This window comes from Mustelus asterias, chromosome 3 (assembly GCF_964213995.1).
Source record: "Mustelus asterias chromosome 3, sMusAst1.hap1.1, whole genome shotgun sequence".
Lineage (NCBI taxonomy): Eukaryota > Metazoa > Chordata > Chondrichthyes > Carcharhiniformes > Triakidae > Mustelus > Mustelus asterias.
In genome coordinates this window covers 157,087,319-157,106,082 of record NC_135803.1, presented here as the reverse complement: position 1 = coordinate 157,106,082, position 18,764 = coordinate 157,087,319, and the positions used below count along the sequence as shown (strand labels likewise).

General features: G+C 44.5%; 1 protein-coding gene across 2 annotated transcripts in view; it reads right to left on the bottom strand.

Moving 5' to 3' along the window:
- The window catches only part of LOC144491754 (uncharacterized), a 43,414-nt gene extending 24,977 nt beyond the window's left edge, over window positions 1-18,437 (bottom strand). For both annotated transcript variants that reach the window (XM_078210005.1, XM_078210008.1), the window contains exons 1-5: window positions 18,393-18,437; window positions 10,119-10,368; window positions 9,900-9,967; window positions 6,634-6,760; window positions 903-1,004 (exon numbers count right to left, since the gene is read on the bottom strand). In XM_078210005.1, coding sequence (XP_078066131.1) covers window positions 903-1,004; window positions 6,634-6,760; window positions 9,900-9,967; window positions 10,119-10,336 — 515 coding nt within the window. In that variant the 5' untranslated portion in view covers window positions 10,337-10,368; window positions 18,393-18,437. The remainder of the gene's footprint in view (window positions 1-902; window positions 1,005-6,633; window positions 6,761-9,899; window positions 9,968-10,118; window positions 10,369-18,392) is intronic.
- Between the last annotated feature and the right edge of the window lie 327 nt (window positions 18,438-18,764).

Here is an 18,764-nt window from a genome sequence, read left to right as displayed (position 1 = left end):
CGGACAGCATGGTCAGTGCAGGCTTGAAGGCCGAAGGGCCTGTTCCTATGCTGTACTTTTCTTTGTCCTTTGTTCTTCTACAAACATTTCCCAAATGATATCTGCTTTATTAAACTCAGGGCCTAACACCCCTTTTAAGCAACAATTCTCCCAGATTTTCTCTGTAAAATTTCCAGTAAAACTGCCACGGACATCCACTGTTGCAACAGGGGAAGTATTTCACAGGCTCCACCTTCTCTCATTCACGACTGGGAAACCATGGCTTGTATCAGAACATTGCAGACACAACACGTGACTTCTCTCAGAGTGGCTGCAGACTGCTTTCTTCACAGCTCAGTTTCAGCACACATGCTTGTCAGGATCAGCTGACCACACTTACCTATACAGCCTTCAATCTCGGTTTAAATATGTTTCCCCTCTTTGTTCTTTAAACCGATAGTTTTTACGTCCCTTTGGAAGTTTCCTTTCCCAGAATATACAGACCCTTCATGTTATTTTATAGCTGCTACTTTTGGGTAAAACTCACTCCTGTGGCCAACTTTATTAATTACTCATTTTTTGAATGATCAATATATTGCTTCGACATTTTGTTATTTGTTGCTTAGCAAGTTGTTTATTTAGGGATGGACAATAAACCTCGTCTCGCCAGCAACACCCACATCCCACAAATGAATTTCTAACCATTGTTTTTGTAGCAGTTGGAGAAACGACCTTTGACCTGAAACGTTACTCTTATCTCCAGCCTGCTGGATATTTCCAGTGTTTTCTGCAGATGTTAACCGACATGGATTGCATGTTCCTCTGAGCTTGGAATAGGGATGGGTAATAAATTGGAGGCTTCCAGTAATGCTTATATTCCATGGATGATTAAAACAAAAAATACTGTGGATAAATATACCTACTTTTCTGGCAGCAGATGTTCAGTCACATCTACAGAATCTTCCATAAACTCCAAACTCTCTTTGTTGTGATCCGTATCCATGTCATTGTAAGCAATGGATGAACTGGAATAACAAATATATCTTGTAGTACACTGAAGATATGCAAGGAACCTCAAACCCATCAATTTAATGTATGACTCTAGCAGTAACATGCGATCTGCGAACTCACACCAATTGCACAGTAACTTCATTGCAGTGTTAATGTCAGCCTTACTTGTGACAAATAAATAAACTTTAACTTTTCTGTTTGTCTATCACCTGTGTTCACTGCCTTATATTGCTCCTGGTTTGGCAACGTCACAATTTTAAAATTCTCATCCCTTCTTGGTGTCACCCATTCATACTGGAAAGCAAATCTTATCAATGAAATTAATCACTGGCTTCATCCTCATGATACTGTGATGATACTGTGCCTTCAGGAAATGTTTTTGTGTCATGTTCCCTGTGCAGGATTTTTTTAAGCAGTCTGTTCTATTCACCTGGTGGTGCTTTGTCTATAACCAGCAGCCCATGTTGTTACTGCAGAAGCATAATTGATCCTAATTGCTAAAGTGTTTGTTTTAATCTAGACTAATGCAGTCCGGTTATTTTAGTATTTTCCCCTGGAGCTTTTCAGAGTGGGGTTTGATTAGGTTGATTGACAGGAAAAAGCATGTGATTCGGCGGGGCTAGGGTCAGAGAGAAACAAGCTTAGTTGCTGCCTGGGACCTTTAGAGAGAAGTAGCTCTCTGTATCACTCTTCCTCTCTCTGGAGATTGGAGGCTGGGACCTGCCAGAAAATAGGTCTCTTTCCTGGAAGCTCTGCTGTTTGATGATAGGTCTTTTTCTGGAGGCTGCTGTATGGGAGTCAAAAGACGGGTGTCTTTCAGTATCTCTGTCCAAAGGGGTTAAAAGGCTGGAAACTTAGTATCTACGTGAGCCTATATGTTTTATATATTGCTTGAATTGAAACTATAGAGAGAGTTAGCTGTTCAGAATTATACTTGTCATGTTTAAGTATTTAAATTGGTAAAAGTTATGCTAATTATTTTTGTTATATTTTAACTGTGTTGTTAAATAAAGTTTGTTTTAATAAAAACTTCCTAATAGATCAATAGAACCACACCTGGAGTGAAACACCTTATGCTCGCACTAAAGCCAAAATTTTAAAAAATTGGGGTCTGCGCTAACTTTATAATATACCTTAGAGTTTCTGATCTAGTCCCTAACAAATACAAATTAGCCTTCATCCAGAAAAACACATGCTCCAACAATTACTATATTGTCCAGTCACTAAACCTTCTCAAACAAAGGCATTGCCCTGTCAATGTCACTGACAACCCTTGTGCAATCGAGTGATCAGAACAAAAGTAGTTTTCAACTTTGGATTCCCTGTCCACAGTAACAATTATGAGATTTATAAGATTATGTTTTGGGCTGTATATTTAAACTCCAATTAAAAATGAAAGGAGTCACATGACTATTCCAAATTCTGCCTGTCAATAACTAAAACTGAAAATGCTGGAAAATCTCAGCAGATCTGACAGCATCTATGGGGAGAGAACAGGACCAACGTTTCGAGTCTGGATAACCCTTCGTCAGCGCTCTGATGAAGGGTCATTTTCTGTTTTTGTTTCAGATTCCAGCATCCACAGTATTTTGCTTTTATCTGCCTGTCAATAAACCTGGCCTGGTCAAGGGACTGGCACAGCAAGGTGCAAAGTTCTCACACCTGGAAACAAAGGGCAAGAGCAGCTCTGCTAATATTTAATAGACTTGCCATATCCAAGCGTTTGGCACAAGAGGAAGAGAGGCAAAGGAGAAGAACAGCACGGTGGCACAGTGGTTAGCCCTGCTGCCTCTCAGCGCCAGGGACCTGGGTTCGATTCCGGCCTCGGGTAACCGTCTGTGTGGAGTTTGCACGTTCTCCCCGTGTCTGCGTGGGTTTCCTCCGGTGCTCCGGTTTTCTCCCACAGTCCAAAGATGCGCGGGATAGGTGGATTGACCATGCTAAATTGCCCCTTTGTATCATGGGGACTAGCTAGAGTAAATGCATGGGGTTATGGGGATAGAGCCTAGGTGGGATTGTGGTCGGTGCAGACTCGATAGGCCGAATGGCCTCCTTCTGCACTGCAGGATTCGATGATCTCTATAATCAGCAGTTGGTATGAGCGGCAGGAAGAAGCTACGGGTTATTTCTGAGCTACCAAAGCCAGAGGCAGGAGGGAGACAGGCTCCAGTCAAAAAGATGTATACTGCAGCCATCCAAGGAAGCCCACAACCTAATTAGTACATTACAACCAGCCATATCAATATTGTGGTTGCCAGACCAGGTCAGAGGCTGGGAATTCTGCGGAGAGTAACTGACTTCCTGATTCCCAAAGCCTGTCCACAATCTGCTAGGTGCTAGTCAGGAATTTGATGGACTACTCCCCACTTGCCTGGATGGGTGCAGCTCCAACAACACTCAAGAAGCTCGACACCATCCAGAACAAAGTATCCCATCAGATTGGCAACCCATTTACAAGATACATTCACTCCCTCAACCATCGACTCACAGGGCAGCAGTGTGTACCATCTACAAGATGCACTGCAGCAACTCACCAAGCCTCCTTCCACATCTTCTCAAATCCATAACCTTTACCACTAAGAAGGACGACACACTCATGGGAACACCGATACTTGCAAGTTTCCCTCAAAGCCACTCTCACCTTGACTTGGAAATATATTGTGATTCCTTCACTGTTGCTGGGTCAAAAACCTGGAACTCCCTCCCTAACAGCATTGTGGGTGTATCTACAACACAGGGACTGTAGCATCTCACCAGCACCTTCTTAAGGGCAATTAGGGATGGGGAATAAATACTGGCCGAGCCAGTAATGCTCATATCCCACAAACTAACATAAAAATAACGTTCTTGCCAGCATTGTGTACATTCTCCCCTATGTTCACAATATTAACAACCAATGTGACTTACATAGAACATAGAACATAGAACATTACAGCGCAGAACAGGCCCTTCGGCCCACGATGTTGCACCGACCAGTTAAAAAAAAAACAAAAATAAAAACTGTGACCCTCCAACCTAAACCAATTTCTTTTCGTCCATGAACCTATCTACGGATCTCTTAAACGCCCCCAAACTAGGCGCATTTACAACTGATGCTGGCAGGGCATTCCAATCCCTCACCACCCTCTGGGTAAAGAACCTACCCCTGACATCGGTTCTATAACTACCCCCCCTCAATTTAAAGCCATGCCCCCTCGTGCTGGATTTCTCCATCAGAGGAAAAAGGCTATCACTATCCACCCTATCTAAACCTCTAATCATCTTATATGTTTCAATAAGATCCCCTCTTAGCCGCCGCCTTTCCAGCGAAAACAATCCCAAATCCCTCAGCCTCTCCTCATAGGATCTCCCCTCCATACCAGGCAACATCCTGGTAAACCTCCTCTGCACCCTCTCCAAAGCCTCCACATCCTTCCTGTAATGTGGGGACCAGAACTGCACACAGTACTCCAAGTGCGGCCGCACCAGAGTTGTGTACAGTTGCAACATAACGCTACGACTCCTAAATTCAATCCCCCTACCAATAAACGCCAAGACACCATATGCCTTCTTAACAACCTTATCTACTTGATTCCCAACTTTCAGGGATCTATGCACACATACACCTAGATCCCTCTGCTCCTCCACACTATTCAAAGTCCTCCCGTTAGCCCTATACTCAACACATCTGTTATTCCTACCAAAGTGAATTACCTCACACTTCTCCGCATTAAACTCCATCCGCCACCTCTCGGCCCAACTTTGCAACCTGTCTAAGTCTTCCTGCAAACTACGACACCCTTCCTCACTGTCTACCACACCACCGACTTTGGTGTCATCAGCAAATTTGCTAATCCACCCAACTATACCCTCATCCAGATCATTAATAAATATTACAAACAGCAGTGGCCCCAAAACAGATCCCTGAGGTACACCACTTGTAACCGCACTCCATGATGAATATTTACTATCAACCACCACCCTCTGTTTCCTATCCGCTAGCCAATTCCTGATCCAATTTCCTAGATCACCCCCAATCCCATACATCTGCATTTTCTGCAGAAGCCTACCATGGTGAACCTTATCAAACGCCTTACTAAAATCCATATATACCACGTCCACTGCCTTGCCCCCATCCACCTCCTTGGTCACTTTCTCAAAAAACTCAATAAGGTTAGTAAGGCACGACCTACCTGCCACAAAACCATGCTGACTATCACCTATCAATTCATTACTCTCCAAATAACTATAAATCCTATCCCTTATAATTTTTTCCAACATCTTGCCGACAACAGAAGTGAGACTCACCGGTCTATAATTCCCGGGGAAGTCTCTGTTCCCCTTCTTAAACAATGGGACAACATTCGCTAACCTCCAATCTTCTGGTACTATACCAGAGGCCAACGACGACCTGAAGATCAGAGCCAGAGGCTCTGCAATCACTTCTCTTGCCTCCCAGAGAATCCTTGGATAAATCCCATCCGGACCAGGGGATTTATCTATTTTCAGACCCTCCAGAATATCCTGCACATCCTCCTTATCAACTGTAATACTGTCTATTCTACTCCCCTGCAACCCAGTGTCCTCCTCAGCTATATTCATGTCCCCTTGCGTGAACACCGAAGAGAAATATTGGTTCAATGCTTCACCAATCTCCTCCGGTTCCACACATAACTTCCCTCTGCCATCTATAACTGGCCCTAAACTTGCCCTAACCAACCTTCTGTTCTTGACATACCTATAGAACGCCTTAGGATTCTCTTTAACCCTATCCGCCAAAGTCTTCTCATGTCCCCTTTTAGCCCTTCTAAGCTCGCTCTTCAACTCCCTCTTAGCCAATCTAAAGCTTTCTAGTGCACTACCCGAGTGCTCACGTCTCATCCGAACATAAGCCTCCTTTTTCTTTTTAACCAACAAAGAAACTTTTTTGGTGCACCACGGTTCCCTAGCCCTACCAATTCCTCCTTGCCTGACAGGGACATACCTATCACAGACTCGCAGTAGCTGCTCCTTGAAAAAACTCCACATGTCGGACGTTCCCAGTCCCTGTAAACTCCTAGTCCAACCTATGTTTCCTAATTCTCTCCTAATAGCCTCATAATTACCCTTCCCCCAGCTAAAACCACTGGCCCGAGGTTCATGCCTATCCCTTTCCATCACTAAGGTGAACGTAACCGAATTGTGGTCACTATCACCAAAATGCACACCAACTTCCAAGTCTAGCACCTGGTCTGGCTCATTTCCCAGCACCAGATCCAATATAGCCTCACCTCTAGTTGGCCTGTCTACATACTGAGTCAAAAAACCTTCCTGCACGCTTTGAACAAAAACTGACCCCTCTAACGAGCTAGAGCTATAACAATTCCAGTCAATATTAGTCAAGTTAAAATCCCCCATAACAATTGCCCTATTACTTTCACTCCTAAGCAGGATTGACTCCGCAATCCTTTCCTCAACCTCTCTAGAACTTTTAGGAGGTCTATAAAAGACTCCCAACAGGGTGACCTCTCCTCTCCTATTTCTAATCTCCGCCCATACTACCTCAACAGATAAGTCCTCATCAAACCTCTTCTCTGACACTGTGATACAATCTCTGACCAATAATGCTACCCCTCCCCCTCTTCTACCTCCTTCCCTACTTCGACTAAAACATTTGAAACATACCCAACAGTTGGCAGTAATTGTGGAGCAGTTATCTGAGGAAATGTTATCATCAGTGAAGACGGAGTACACTGTTCACTTTGAGTTTCTGAGGAGGATGTAGATGATGTGTCACTGCTTTCATATTTCCCTAGAAAGATAAAACACTCATATACTTCCTGCATATCCATATAAACAATCCATTCAATGAAACAGTGCCTATTGCTGTGTGGATAATTTATTACAAGTCATTCAACATACGGGGTTTTCTGTCCTCCACAGTACTCATAGCATCCACTCTAATCAGAATAATGGAGCAGAATATCAGCAGATCAGGCAGAATCTATGGAAATGGAATTAATGGCTGAAATTCTCCTGTATCGCCCGCCGTGGGAATTGTAGCGGACAAAGAGAAAATTCAGCGGAGCAGTTAAAGATCTGTGGAGCTCGGACGGGAATTTCCGGTCTTGGGATGCACACGGCCGGAGGATCCAGCCCAATATTTCAGGTCGATGACATCTTGCTTAGTGTTTCCACTGTTTTTGGCTCTTAATTCAGATTTCCAGCAGCTAGATGGACCTATTGTTCCTTCTGGTACCCTCAGTGCCTACTGTCCTTGACAATACTCACAGTCTCTAGTGTTCCACATTCTTCATCAATGTCTACCATCTCTATAGGGCAGTCGGTCCCTGCTGCCTCCAATAAGCTAATTGCTCAGTCTCTCTTATTGGAAACTCCATCAGATTCTCTCCCAGTCTGCTTTTTTCCATGGCAAAAAACCCCCATCCTGTTCAAACCACTAATTTTTGGAACACCGATGTATTTTTTCTACACTTTCTCCAATATTCAATCTCCTTCTTGTAGTGTGTAGATCAGAACTGCACATAGTTCTCATAATGTTGTCCAATCAGTGTTATATATCAATGTAACCCCTTAATATATTCCTTACACACATATGACCGTGTGGCCAAATTCCTCTCCAACTCAATTTTCGAGTTTGCTGGTGACACCACTGTAATGTGTTGGATCTCAAACAATGAGACGGAGTCCAGGAAAGAGATAGAGAATCTGGTGAACTGGTGCAATGACAATATTCGCTCCCTCAATGTCAACAAAACGAAGGAAGTAGTCATCAACTTCAGGAGGCGTAGTGGAGGACATGTCCCTGACATGAACCATGCGTACCAACAATTAGAGTTAGATGAGGCATCTAGAGAATTTGTTACAATAAATACCTACAAAGGCTGATACCAGTATACTCAGCTCCCTTCCGAGTCTCATTAGCATACACAATTTTCCAGTGGAAAGTGGAAAGCTTACAACAGAACTCACCAAAGGTGACTGTCTATCTAGACGATGTACTGAATACAAGAGCATCTGAAGAGGACCATCTGGCAAATCGCAAAGAAGTTTTAAAGAGATTTCAGAAGGCCAGAGTGAGACTAAGAAGGGAGGAATATACATTTCAGGCTCATGAAGTAATGTACTGAGGGTTCAAAGTGGACGCAAAAGGGCCGCACCCTATGGAGGAGGAGATAAAAGTGATTCAGGAAGCACTGGCCCTCAGAAATATATCAGAATTGAAATCTTTTTTTAGGAATAGTGAACTAGTATGGAGATTTATTCCTAACCTTTCCAAAGTGTTGACATCACTATACACACTGCTCAAGAAATACCAGAGGTGGGACTGGAGACAAGATCAGAAAGAAACCTTTGAACAAGTTAAACTGGCATTTCAGTCATCCAGTCTCTTAGTTCATTTTGATCCCTCAAAAAAGATCATCCTTACCTGTGACACATCTCCATATGGAATCAGAGTGATTTTATTGCATAAGATAGAAGATGGCGCAGAAGGGTCTATTGCCTAAGCCTCGAGGACTGACTGATACTGAAAAGACTTACTCTCAAATCAAACAAGAGGGACTGGCCGTCATCTTCCATCAGTCCCTTTATGGATGGTGTTTCGAATGGCCTCCTTCTCCACTGTAGGATTCTATGGATTCTATGATTTTCTCAACCTTCTCTTGAGGGAAGAGTGCCAGGTTTTCCGATCTATCCATACGACAGCCCCTGGAACCATCCTGGTGAATATTTTCTGCATCCCCTTTAATGCCTTCACATCCTTCCTCTCCATTCTGTTAGCGGTTCCCTGATTCCACACTTACTACCTTCACAATGACTCTCCCATTTGGGACCTTCTGAAAGGCCTTCTCAAGGCCTCCTTCTGCACTGTAGGGATTCTATGGCTCTTCCAAAAGCCCATGTACACTACATATACTGCATTATCCCCGTCTACTCTTTTTATTGTTTCTTTAAAGAATCACAACATTGGTGAAACATTAATTGTTTTTTAAATCCATGCTGATTACATTCTTGCTCTCTGGATGTTTTGTTATTTGATCTTTAGCAAAGATCCTAGTGTCTTCCCGACAGTAAACTGCTTTCTAGGTTTTTGAGCTGGTTCTATCTTTCTGAAAACAGGAATTTTCTCATTTCTAGCCCTCTGGCAGTATTCCTTTCTCTACTGAATTTTAACATCTGGATACTAATGCCTCTACATAGTCTTTTTTCAGGTATCCACAGATTAATTCATTCTCCAAATCCATGACTTCTACCACCTACAGAAGGACAAGGATAGGAGACACCTGGGAACACCAGCAACTGCAAGTTCCCCTCAAAGTAACAAACCATCTCGACTTGGAACTGGATTGCCGTTCCTTCACTGTCACTGGGTCAAAGTCCTGTAACTGCCTTCCAAAGAGCACTGCAGCTATACCTATATCACATGAACACAGAGGTTCAGGAAGGCAGCTCACAACTACTTTGTCAAGAGCCATTTGGAATGTGCAACAAATGTTGGTCTTTCTAGCAAAGCTCACATCCCATGTAATAAAAGAAAGATCCTCAGCAACGTGGCTGACTCTTGACTGTCTTAAAGAGTCAGCTCACCACCACCTTCTCAAGACCAATACAGGATAGAAAAAAAAGCAGACCTTGCAAGTGAATGAATTAAAAGAGGATGGGTTTAAACACAGGGTGGGTTTAAACACAGGGAGGGTTTAAACACAGGGTGGGTTTAAACACAGGGTGGGTTTAAACACAGGGAGGGTTTAAACACAGGGAGGGTTTAAACACATGGTGGGTTTAAACACAGGGTGGGTTTAAACACAGGGTGGGTTTAAACACAGGGAGGGTTTAAACACAGGGAGGGTTTAAACACAGGGAGGGTTTAAACAGTATGTAGGACAGAGCACAAATCAATCATTATATATATATTTGTAATTACTAACTTTTGTAGTGAGCAACTTGCCCCTTTGCTTTAGGATCTGAATGGAACTTCATGGGGACACTATGGGATCTACAGGGATTAGAAAATAGATGAACTCATTTTGAAATAAATAATTGCTGTGTTTCATTATTCAGTGACTGAAGTTAGCTTCATGAACAGTTTCATAATGTTTAAACCGAAACACGCTGAAGACGATACAAAACATGTGCAGTTACATGACCTGTAATAATCCAATAGAAATTTAGCCAAAGAAACATCTTTCTCAAAGCCCAATTCCGATTTCAGCTGCTGCCAATTTTCACTTTCCCTGTCAATATTAACCATCCGTCTCCTACGCAAACGGTAGCGTTCCAGGCGCCGTCTTTTTGCCTCTTGTGGCAGTAAGTAAGGCTGGCGACCACGTCTGGATGAAGATTTCGCCGTCACTGGATTCTCCATTCAAATCTCTCAAAACAGCTTCAGGAGCTGAACTGAAATATCAGAAACAACATTCAAGTATGACTGAGCAAGGAGAGCTGAGTAATATTTATGAGATGTTGCTTCTATACAATTTTGTTTAATCCTGAAAACACTGATGTTTTAAAGTTGAGAGGTTAGATACAGAGTAAAGCTCCCTCTACACTGTCCACCATCACTCCCAGGACAGGTACAAAGCAGGGTTATATACAGAATAAAGCTCCCTCTACACTGTCCCCATCAAACTCTCCCAGGACAGGTACAGCACAGGGTTAGATACAGAGTAAAGCTCCCTCTACACTGTCCCCATTAAATGCTCCCAGGACAGGTACAGCATGATTAGATACAGAGTAAAGCTCCCTCTACACTGTCCCCCATCAAACACTCCCAGGACAGGTACAGCACGGGGTTAGATACAGAGTAAAGTTCCCTCTACACTGTCCCCATCAAACATTCCCAGGACAGGTACAGCACGGGGTTAGATACAGAGTAAAGCTCCCTCTACACTGTCCCCCATCAAACACTCCCAGGACAGGTACAGCACGGGGTTAGATACAGAGTAAAGCTCCCTCTGCATTGTCCCCCATCAAATACTCCCAGGACAGGTTACACTGGGGAAGGTGAAGCCCAGTCAAAAAATTCCCAACTTTTTTAAAGCTTAGGCAACCCTAAATCCAAATTCCTCAATGTTCCCTAACTCCTCATATATTCTAAAATATTTTCTGATAATCTAAATAATTTGAATTTAAATGAATCAATGCCACTTGCTCCCATAATTTCCATCGAAATCTTATCCCATAGATTAGCGATATTCTTTCTTAAATATAAGTTTCCCAGATTAGTTTAGAATTTCCTGCCTTTGAAAGTCGGTCATATGGGTTTTTTTCTGGATGAGGTGAGATGTCTTGTTACAGTCGACATTATCCAGTGACTTTAAAGTTCATGAATCATTAACTGTATCACCTCTTAACCTTCTTTGGTTTGATTTATTATTATCATATGTATTAGCATGCTGTGAAAAGTATTGCTTCATGCGCACTATACAAAGCATACTGTTCATAGAGAAGGAAAGGAGAGAGTGCAGAATGTAGTGTTATAGTCATAGAGAGAGCTTAAAAGAATTAGAATGAAGTTTTAGAAGCACAGAACGAGAGTAGAAGATAGAATTAGAAGGTATTCTGGGCACGGCTGGCAAGAAGTCGCCTCACTCCGACACCATCTTGAGAAAAAACTATTCGCTATTCCAGTGGGAACATGCACAGTTTAATCACTCCTTGTAATCCCATTCTTCCATCCCCTTATCATCCTGGTAGCTTTCTTCTGTTCTATAAAAGTAAACCTCTCTGATATCACATTGTGCACGATGGGTTCTATTGTAAAGCTGAAGCTATTTGCAGCTTGGAAACCCTTTCTTTTCGAGCCATGAATTGATATTGATCAAAGCCTATTTAAAAGGCAGTCCCTTTTAGACAGAGTATTTCATTATTTTATTCATTCGCGGCATGTGGCCTTACTCGTCAGCATTTATTCTCCATCTCTAATCTCAGCTGTTGAGCTTCCTCCTTGAATCACTGATCACACATTTTGCTACAGCTGAGTGGCTGGTTGAGCCAATTAAGAGTCACTGCCGTGGGTCTGGAGTCAGGCCAGGTAAAGACGGCAGATTTTCTTCCGTGACCACATATTTTGTGTCTCCTACTCTGAAGACTGACACAAATTATATTTCAAAATTAGGGGCTGTCACAGGGAATCAATTGCGATGATACTGTGCCTTTAAGAAGTGTATTCGAGTCATGTACCTTGTGCAGGTTTTTTTTAGTCTGTTCTAACTGGTGCCCCATGGTCTATAAACAGCATCCTCTACTGTTACTGCAGCAGTATGATTGCTTGAATGTTTGTTTTAATCTGGACTAATGTTATTCTGTTATTTTTAGTGTTCCCCTGGAATTTTGCAGAGTAGAGCTTGATTAAGATGATTGACAGGGAACAAATCATGTGGCTGGATTGAGCTAGCCTTACACAGAATATTCACGTCAGATGCTGCTTGGAGTTGTTAGAGAGCAGTGCCTCTCCCACCTCCCCCCCCCCCCCCCCCCCCCCGACTCTGAAGTCTGGAGATTGGGATCTGCTAGGAACTAAATTTATTCCTCTGAAATTCTGTTGTTTAAGAATATATCCTTCCCTGGAAATTGCTGTGTGAGAGTCAGGAGACAGATATCTGTCTGGATCTCTATCCAGAGGTGTTAAAAGACTGGAAATCTAGCATCCATGTAAGAATATCTGCTTTTGGTGCTAACTGGTTCTGAAGAAGGGATTTATGCCTATGAGGATATTGCTAAATTGGAACAATAGAGATGGATAGCTATTAAGAATTATACTCTGTCAAGTTTAAGTATTTAAATTGGTAAAGTTATGCCAATTCTTTTTGTTATATTCTAACTGTGTTCTTAAATAAAGTATGTTTTGATAAAAGCTTCCAAGTGGATGACTTGAATCGTACCTGGAGTGAAACATCTTATGCCCATCCTAATGCCAAAGTCAAAAGTAAAAGTTGGGGTCCAGGCTAACTGCATAAAATGCCTTGGAGTTTCTGATCTGTCCCTAACACAACAGAGTGGATGGGAAGATGGAACTAAATGGTGGAGCAAGCTCGAGGGGTCAAATGGTCTACTCCTGTTTATGTTTGAAAAGACGTCAGTGAAACAGATCCGATAATTTCATTATTACCATCACTCATACTAGTTTTTTTATTTGATTTATTTAATTAATTAAATCTAAGTTGCCGGCAATTTGAAATGGAATTTGAACTGATGTCTCTGAATCATTAGATGAAGCCTCTGGATTACAGATACAATAAATGGCTGTATCCTGATCTTAATTAGGGGTTGCTACTGAGGGACCTTGCCCAAAGACAGGCAGCTTTGTGAAACCTCTCAGCTATGCCCCTTTTGCTAAAAGCAAAATGAAGATCAGCACAAAGAAAAGGGAGTGATCTTCTTTTAAGATGCTACTTGTTCACTGACAGGATCAAATGTTGTTCCAGGACTGTGATATCTGAACCATTTAGGTGAAGGTGTGTCTTTTGCTGCTTTTGGGATCTTGCAGTGAGCTCTGCTACATTCAGTGTGGTTCTGAATGAATCCAGCTTGCTGCAGGTGCCTTTTAAATAGACTGAGGCCATAGCTTCCAAAGATCTCACGGTATTGTTCAAAGAGCAGGAAGTTTTTGAGACAAACATTCATCCTTCAAACACCAGTGCTGAAAAAATAACCATTTATCTCACTGCCATTTGTGAGACGTGGTGGCCGAGCCCCAGGTTCTGTCATTCCCCAACAAACCTCTCTGACTCACTGGCTTCCTTTAGGACAATCTTTAAAACCCACATTTCAGCAGTGCCTATATTATGCATTTAAAAGGGTTGCAGGTTGCTTTAAGAGCTGATCACATGATTTGATCCTGATGACATTATGATTTTGCAGAAGCTGCTCTTTCACTTTGTTTGTTCTCTGTACAAAAGATGATGTGGAGATGCTGGAGTTGGACTGGGGTGGGCAAATAGTCTCACAACACCAGGTTACAGTCCTACCCAGGCACTCCCTGATGAAGGACTCGCGCTCCAAAAGCTCGTGCTTTTGGATCTGTTGGACTTTAACCTGATGTTGTTGAGACTACTTACTGTACAAAAGATGTTAGAATAAATCTGCTGTTGTTATTTTGAATCTACGTTTGCAAACCACATCTGTTCTTTTTGTCTAAAACCCACAACCCCGAACATAGTTGGACATTACAGAAAGAAAATTGGTGACCAGTCGGGATTGTGTGGGAATGTCTGGACATTGAGAAAAGATCCTAGGTGGAGGAAAGAAATCATTCTGGGTCCTCACACTTCGAATATTAGAAGGCTGGAGAGAGGCAGATGACCTTCGATTTGATTTGATTTATTGTCACATGTATTAGTATACAGTGGAAGGTATTGTTTCTTGCACGCTATACAGACAAAGCATACCGTTCATAGAGAAGGAAAGGAGAGAGTGCAGAATGTAGTGTTACAGTCATAGCTAGGGTGTAGAGAAAGATCAACTTAATGCGAGGTAGGTCCATTCAAAATTCTGATGGCCGCAGGGAAGAAGCTGTTTTTTAGTCAGTTGGTACGTGATCTCAGACTTTTATATCTTTTTCCCAACAGAAGAAGGTGGAAGAGAGAATGTCCGCGGTGCATGGGGTCCTTGATTATGCTGGCTGCTTTGTCGAGGCAGCGGGAAGTGTAGACAGAGTCATTGGATGGGAGGCTGGTTTGCGTGATGGATTGGGCTACATTCACAACCCTTTGTAGTTCCTTGCGGTCTTGGACAGAGCAGGAGCCATACCAAGCTGTGATGCAACCAGAAAGAATGCTTTCTATGGTGCATCTGTAGAAGTTGGTGAGGGTTGTTGCAGACATGCAAAATTTCCTTAGTTTCCTGAGAAAGTAGAGATGCTGGTGGGCTCTTAACTATAGTGTCGGCATGGGGAGACCAGGACAGGTTGCTGGTGATCTGGACACCTCAAAAATTGAAGCAATTGACCATTTCTACTTCATCCCCATTGATGTAGATGGAGGCATGCCCTTCCTGAAGTCGATGATTATCTCCTTCGTTTTGTCGACATTGAGGGAGAGATTATTGTCACCGCATCAGTTCACAAGATTCTCTATCTCATTCCTGTACTGTCTCGTCATTATGTGGAGTTGCTGGTGTTGGACTGGGGTAGGCTCACAACACCAGGTTAAAGTCCAACAGGTTTATTTGGTAGCACGAGCTTTCGGAATGTTGTCCCTTCATCAGGTGCCCTCCACATTCCAAAAGCTCGTGCTACCAAATAAACCTGTTGGACTTTAACCTGGTGTTGTGAGACTACTTACTGTGCCTCGTCATTGTTTGAGATCCGGCCCACTACGGTGGTGCCATCAGCAAACTTGAAAATCAGGTTGGAGAATTGGGTCACACAGTCATAGGTGTATAAGTATAGTAGGGGGCTGAGAACACAGCCTTGCGGAGCACCGGTGTTAAGGATGATTGTGGAGGTGGTGTTGTTGCCTGTCGTTACTGACTGCGGTCTGTGGGTTAGGAAGTCTAGGATCCAGTTGCGGAAAAAGTAACTGAGGCCCAGACCACGAAGTTTGGAGACGAGTTTCGTCGGAATAATGGTGTTAAAGGTTGAGCTTTAGTCTATGAATAGGAGCCTGGCATAGGTGACCTTGTTACCTAGGTGATCCAGGGTTGAGTGTCGGGCCAGGGAGATGGCATCAGCTATGGACCTTTTGCGGCAATAGGCAAACTGCAGTGGGTCCAGGCAGTCTGGTCGGCAGGAATTGATTTGTGCCCTAACCTGCCATAGAACCATAGAATTCCTAGTGTGCAGAAGGAGGCCATTTGGCCCATCGAATCTGCACCGACCACAATCCTACCCTGTTCCTATAACTCCTCATATTTACCCTGCCAATCCCCAACACGAGGGTTAATTTAGCATGGCCAATCAACCTAACCCACACGTCTTTGGACTACGGGAGCATAGGTGCACTCGGAGGAAACCCACACAGACTCGAGGAGAATGTGCAAACTCCACACAGGCAGTGCCTGAGGCCGGAATTGAACCCGGGTGCCTGATGCTGTGAAGCAGCAGTGCTAACCACTGTGCCACCATGTTGTGTAGCTAAAGGGGCAGAGCTGAGATGTTAGACAAAGCACTTCATAATGATGGATGTCAGAGCCACCAGGCGATAGTCATTAAGGCACGCTGCCTGGCTTTTCTTTGGCACTGGGATGATGGTCGTCTTCTTGAAGCAGGTAGGGACATCAGATTGTTGTAAAGAGAGGTTGAAGATGCCTGCGAATACCCCCGCCAACTCGTCCACGCAGGACCTGAGTGCTTGTCCAGGTACCCCATCCGGGCCAGTTGCTTTCCGTGGGTTGACCTTCGAGAAAGCTGCCCTGACATTTGCAATGGTGACTCCAGATACGGCTTCATCTAAGGCTTCCAGAGTGGAGGGCATGCTCTCGCAGACCTCTTGCTCAAAACGGGCATAGAATGCGTTGAGCTCATCGAGGACGTGTGTATTGGAGCCATCGATTTTACCTGTTTTCATCTTGTAGCCTGTTATGTCTTGCAGACCTTTCCATAGTTGGCGGGAATCCATGTGGCTAGCCTGGGATTCTAGCTTGGTCCGGTTGTGTCTTTTGGTATCTCTGATGGATCTCCTTAGATCACATCTGGCTTTCTTATATAGGTCAGGATCGTCTGACTTGAACTCCTCAGACCGGGACTTCAGCAAGCAGTGGATATCCCTGTTCATCCATGGTTTCCGATTGGGAAACACACGGATTTGCTTCTTTGGCACAGTCTTCTACACACTTCCTGATGAAGTCGGTTACTGTAGTGGCGTCTCGTTCAGGCTGGTCGCAGAGTTTTTAAATACTGACCAGTCTACTGACTCCAAGCAGTTACCTGTAGATTATCCGATTCCTCAGACCATCATTGCACAACTTTCTTTGACAGATTCTCCTGTTTCAGTTTTTGCTTGTAAGCTGGGAGCAGGAGCACAGCCTTGTGGCTGATTTACCAAAATGTGGGTGGGCACTAGAGCGGTGGGCATGTTTGATATTTGTGTAACAGTGGTCTAGGATGTTTGGGCCTCTGGTAGAACAGGAGATGTATTGGTGGTATTTTGGAAGAACGCCCTTGAGCTTGGCCTGATTGAAGTCCCCAGCCACAATGAACAAGGCCTCGGGATGTTTCATCTCAAGGCTATTTGTGGTGGTATATATTTTGCCCAGCGCGGTCTTCACGCCTGCCTGGGGTAGGATGTAAACTGCTGTCAGGATAATAAAGGTGACTCCCATGAAGGTAGTAGGGGTGGCATTTTACCATCAGGTATTCTAGGTCTGAGGGCCAGAAACTCGCCAGGGTGGCTCAGCACCACGAGGTGTTGATTAGAATGCAGACTTCACCATCCCTCATCTTGTCTGAGGTTGCTGACTTTCTGACTGCACTGAGAGTGCAGCCTGAGCAACTGTGCCGTATTTTAACACATTGTCCCTTATTTTAACCGTTTAGCCCACATCCTTTAAGAGATGTCTTTTGCCCCTGTACCTCTAAGAAAGCCTGCAGGAGATTGAGTCTGAGTTGAGTGGTGCTGCAATTCTGAGAGTTGGCCAGCAGCAGGTTAATAACGCTGTCACTCCACAATTGAGAGCTTTGGTGACTTTAAAGTAATTCCCACTCATGCGCCTCAGTTTGGCAACCCTCCAGGAATTGCAGATCCATCTCCAGCATATGTGTGTGTGCAACCCTGGCGAAGAATCACTGGGAAGTAAAAATGTTTTTTTTATACATCTCAGAACATTTCGCTTTGGCAGAGATAAAATATTGAAAATGGGAAAAGGGCTGTTTATCGGACAGGCACCATCCGGAAACTAGAAGCAGGAGGAGGCCATTCAGCCCTTCCAGCCTGCTCCACCATTCATTTTGTTCACCGACTCCAGTATCCTGATCCCACTTTGCCGCTGTGCAGCGGGCTGCTGAGTATTTAGTGCTTCCGGGTGGGTGCAGGAAGGCAGTGCGTCAATCGGGTAGAATGTTGGCCGAATATTGGGGGCGAGTCACGTGATTGAATCTCCAGGAATACATTTGGTCAGAGTTGGGAACCCCATTGGCCACCAGCCCGCCCCCCCGAAGCCCTCCGGCTGGAGTGTCCCATTCCCCACACCCCCCCCACGTGAAGCCCCAGGCTGGAGTCTCCCAGCCCCCCCTCCCCCCCCAAGCCCCGGGCTGGGGTCTCCCATTCCCGCCCCCGGGGCTCTGGCTCGATGACTACCCGAGGCCTGAGGCCTACTTTCCCCACAGCAGGCTCCGGAAGTGAGGGGTGGGGATAAGCAGCGCCAGTCTGACTGGGCTGCCGCCCGGTTTTAAACATTTCGCTCTCTCGCTGCCGCTGAAATTAATTCATGTTTTTCGTTAACGCGGAATTGCTGCGAAAACCGTTACAGCGCGCGCTGCTGACCTGTGACCCCTGCCGCCATGAGGCAATGGCGCCGACGTCATCAGCGAGCGTGACGTCACTGATTGCGTCACGCGAGATCGCAGCGCTGACGTCACTGCGCGTGCGCACTGGGCGCCAAAGCGACACCTCCACGTGACGGACAAGAGTTTTTGGGGAAATAAATTCCCCCCCCGGCGGAGGCGGGGCTTCGGTTTATCGGTGCCGAGACTCCCCGGTGTAACATTTATAAAAATAAAATCGTTCCCGGGGTGAGGGAACCTGGCGTTGCTAAGCAGCCAAACAATCACCGTGACCATGGCAACCAAACAAGGAAGCTGCTGCCACCCGGGAAGAGAGGCACGTGGCCAGACCCAGACCCTGCTGCTGCTGCCG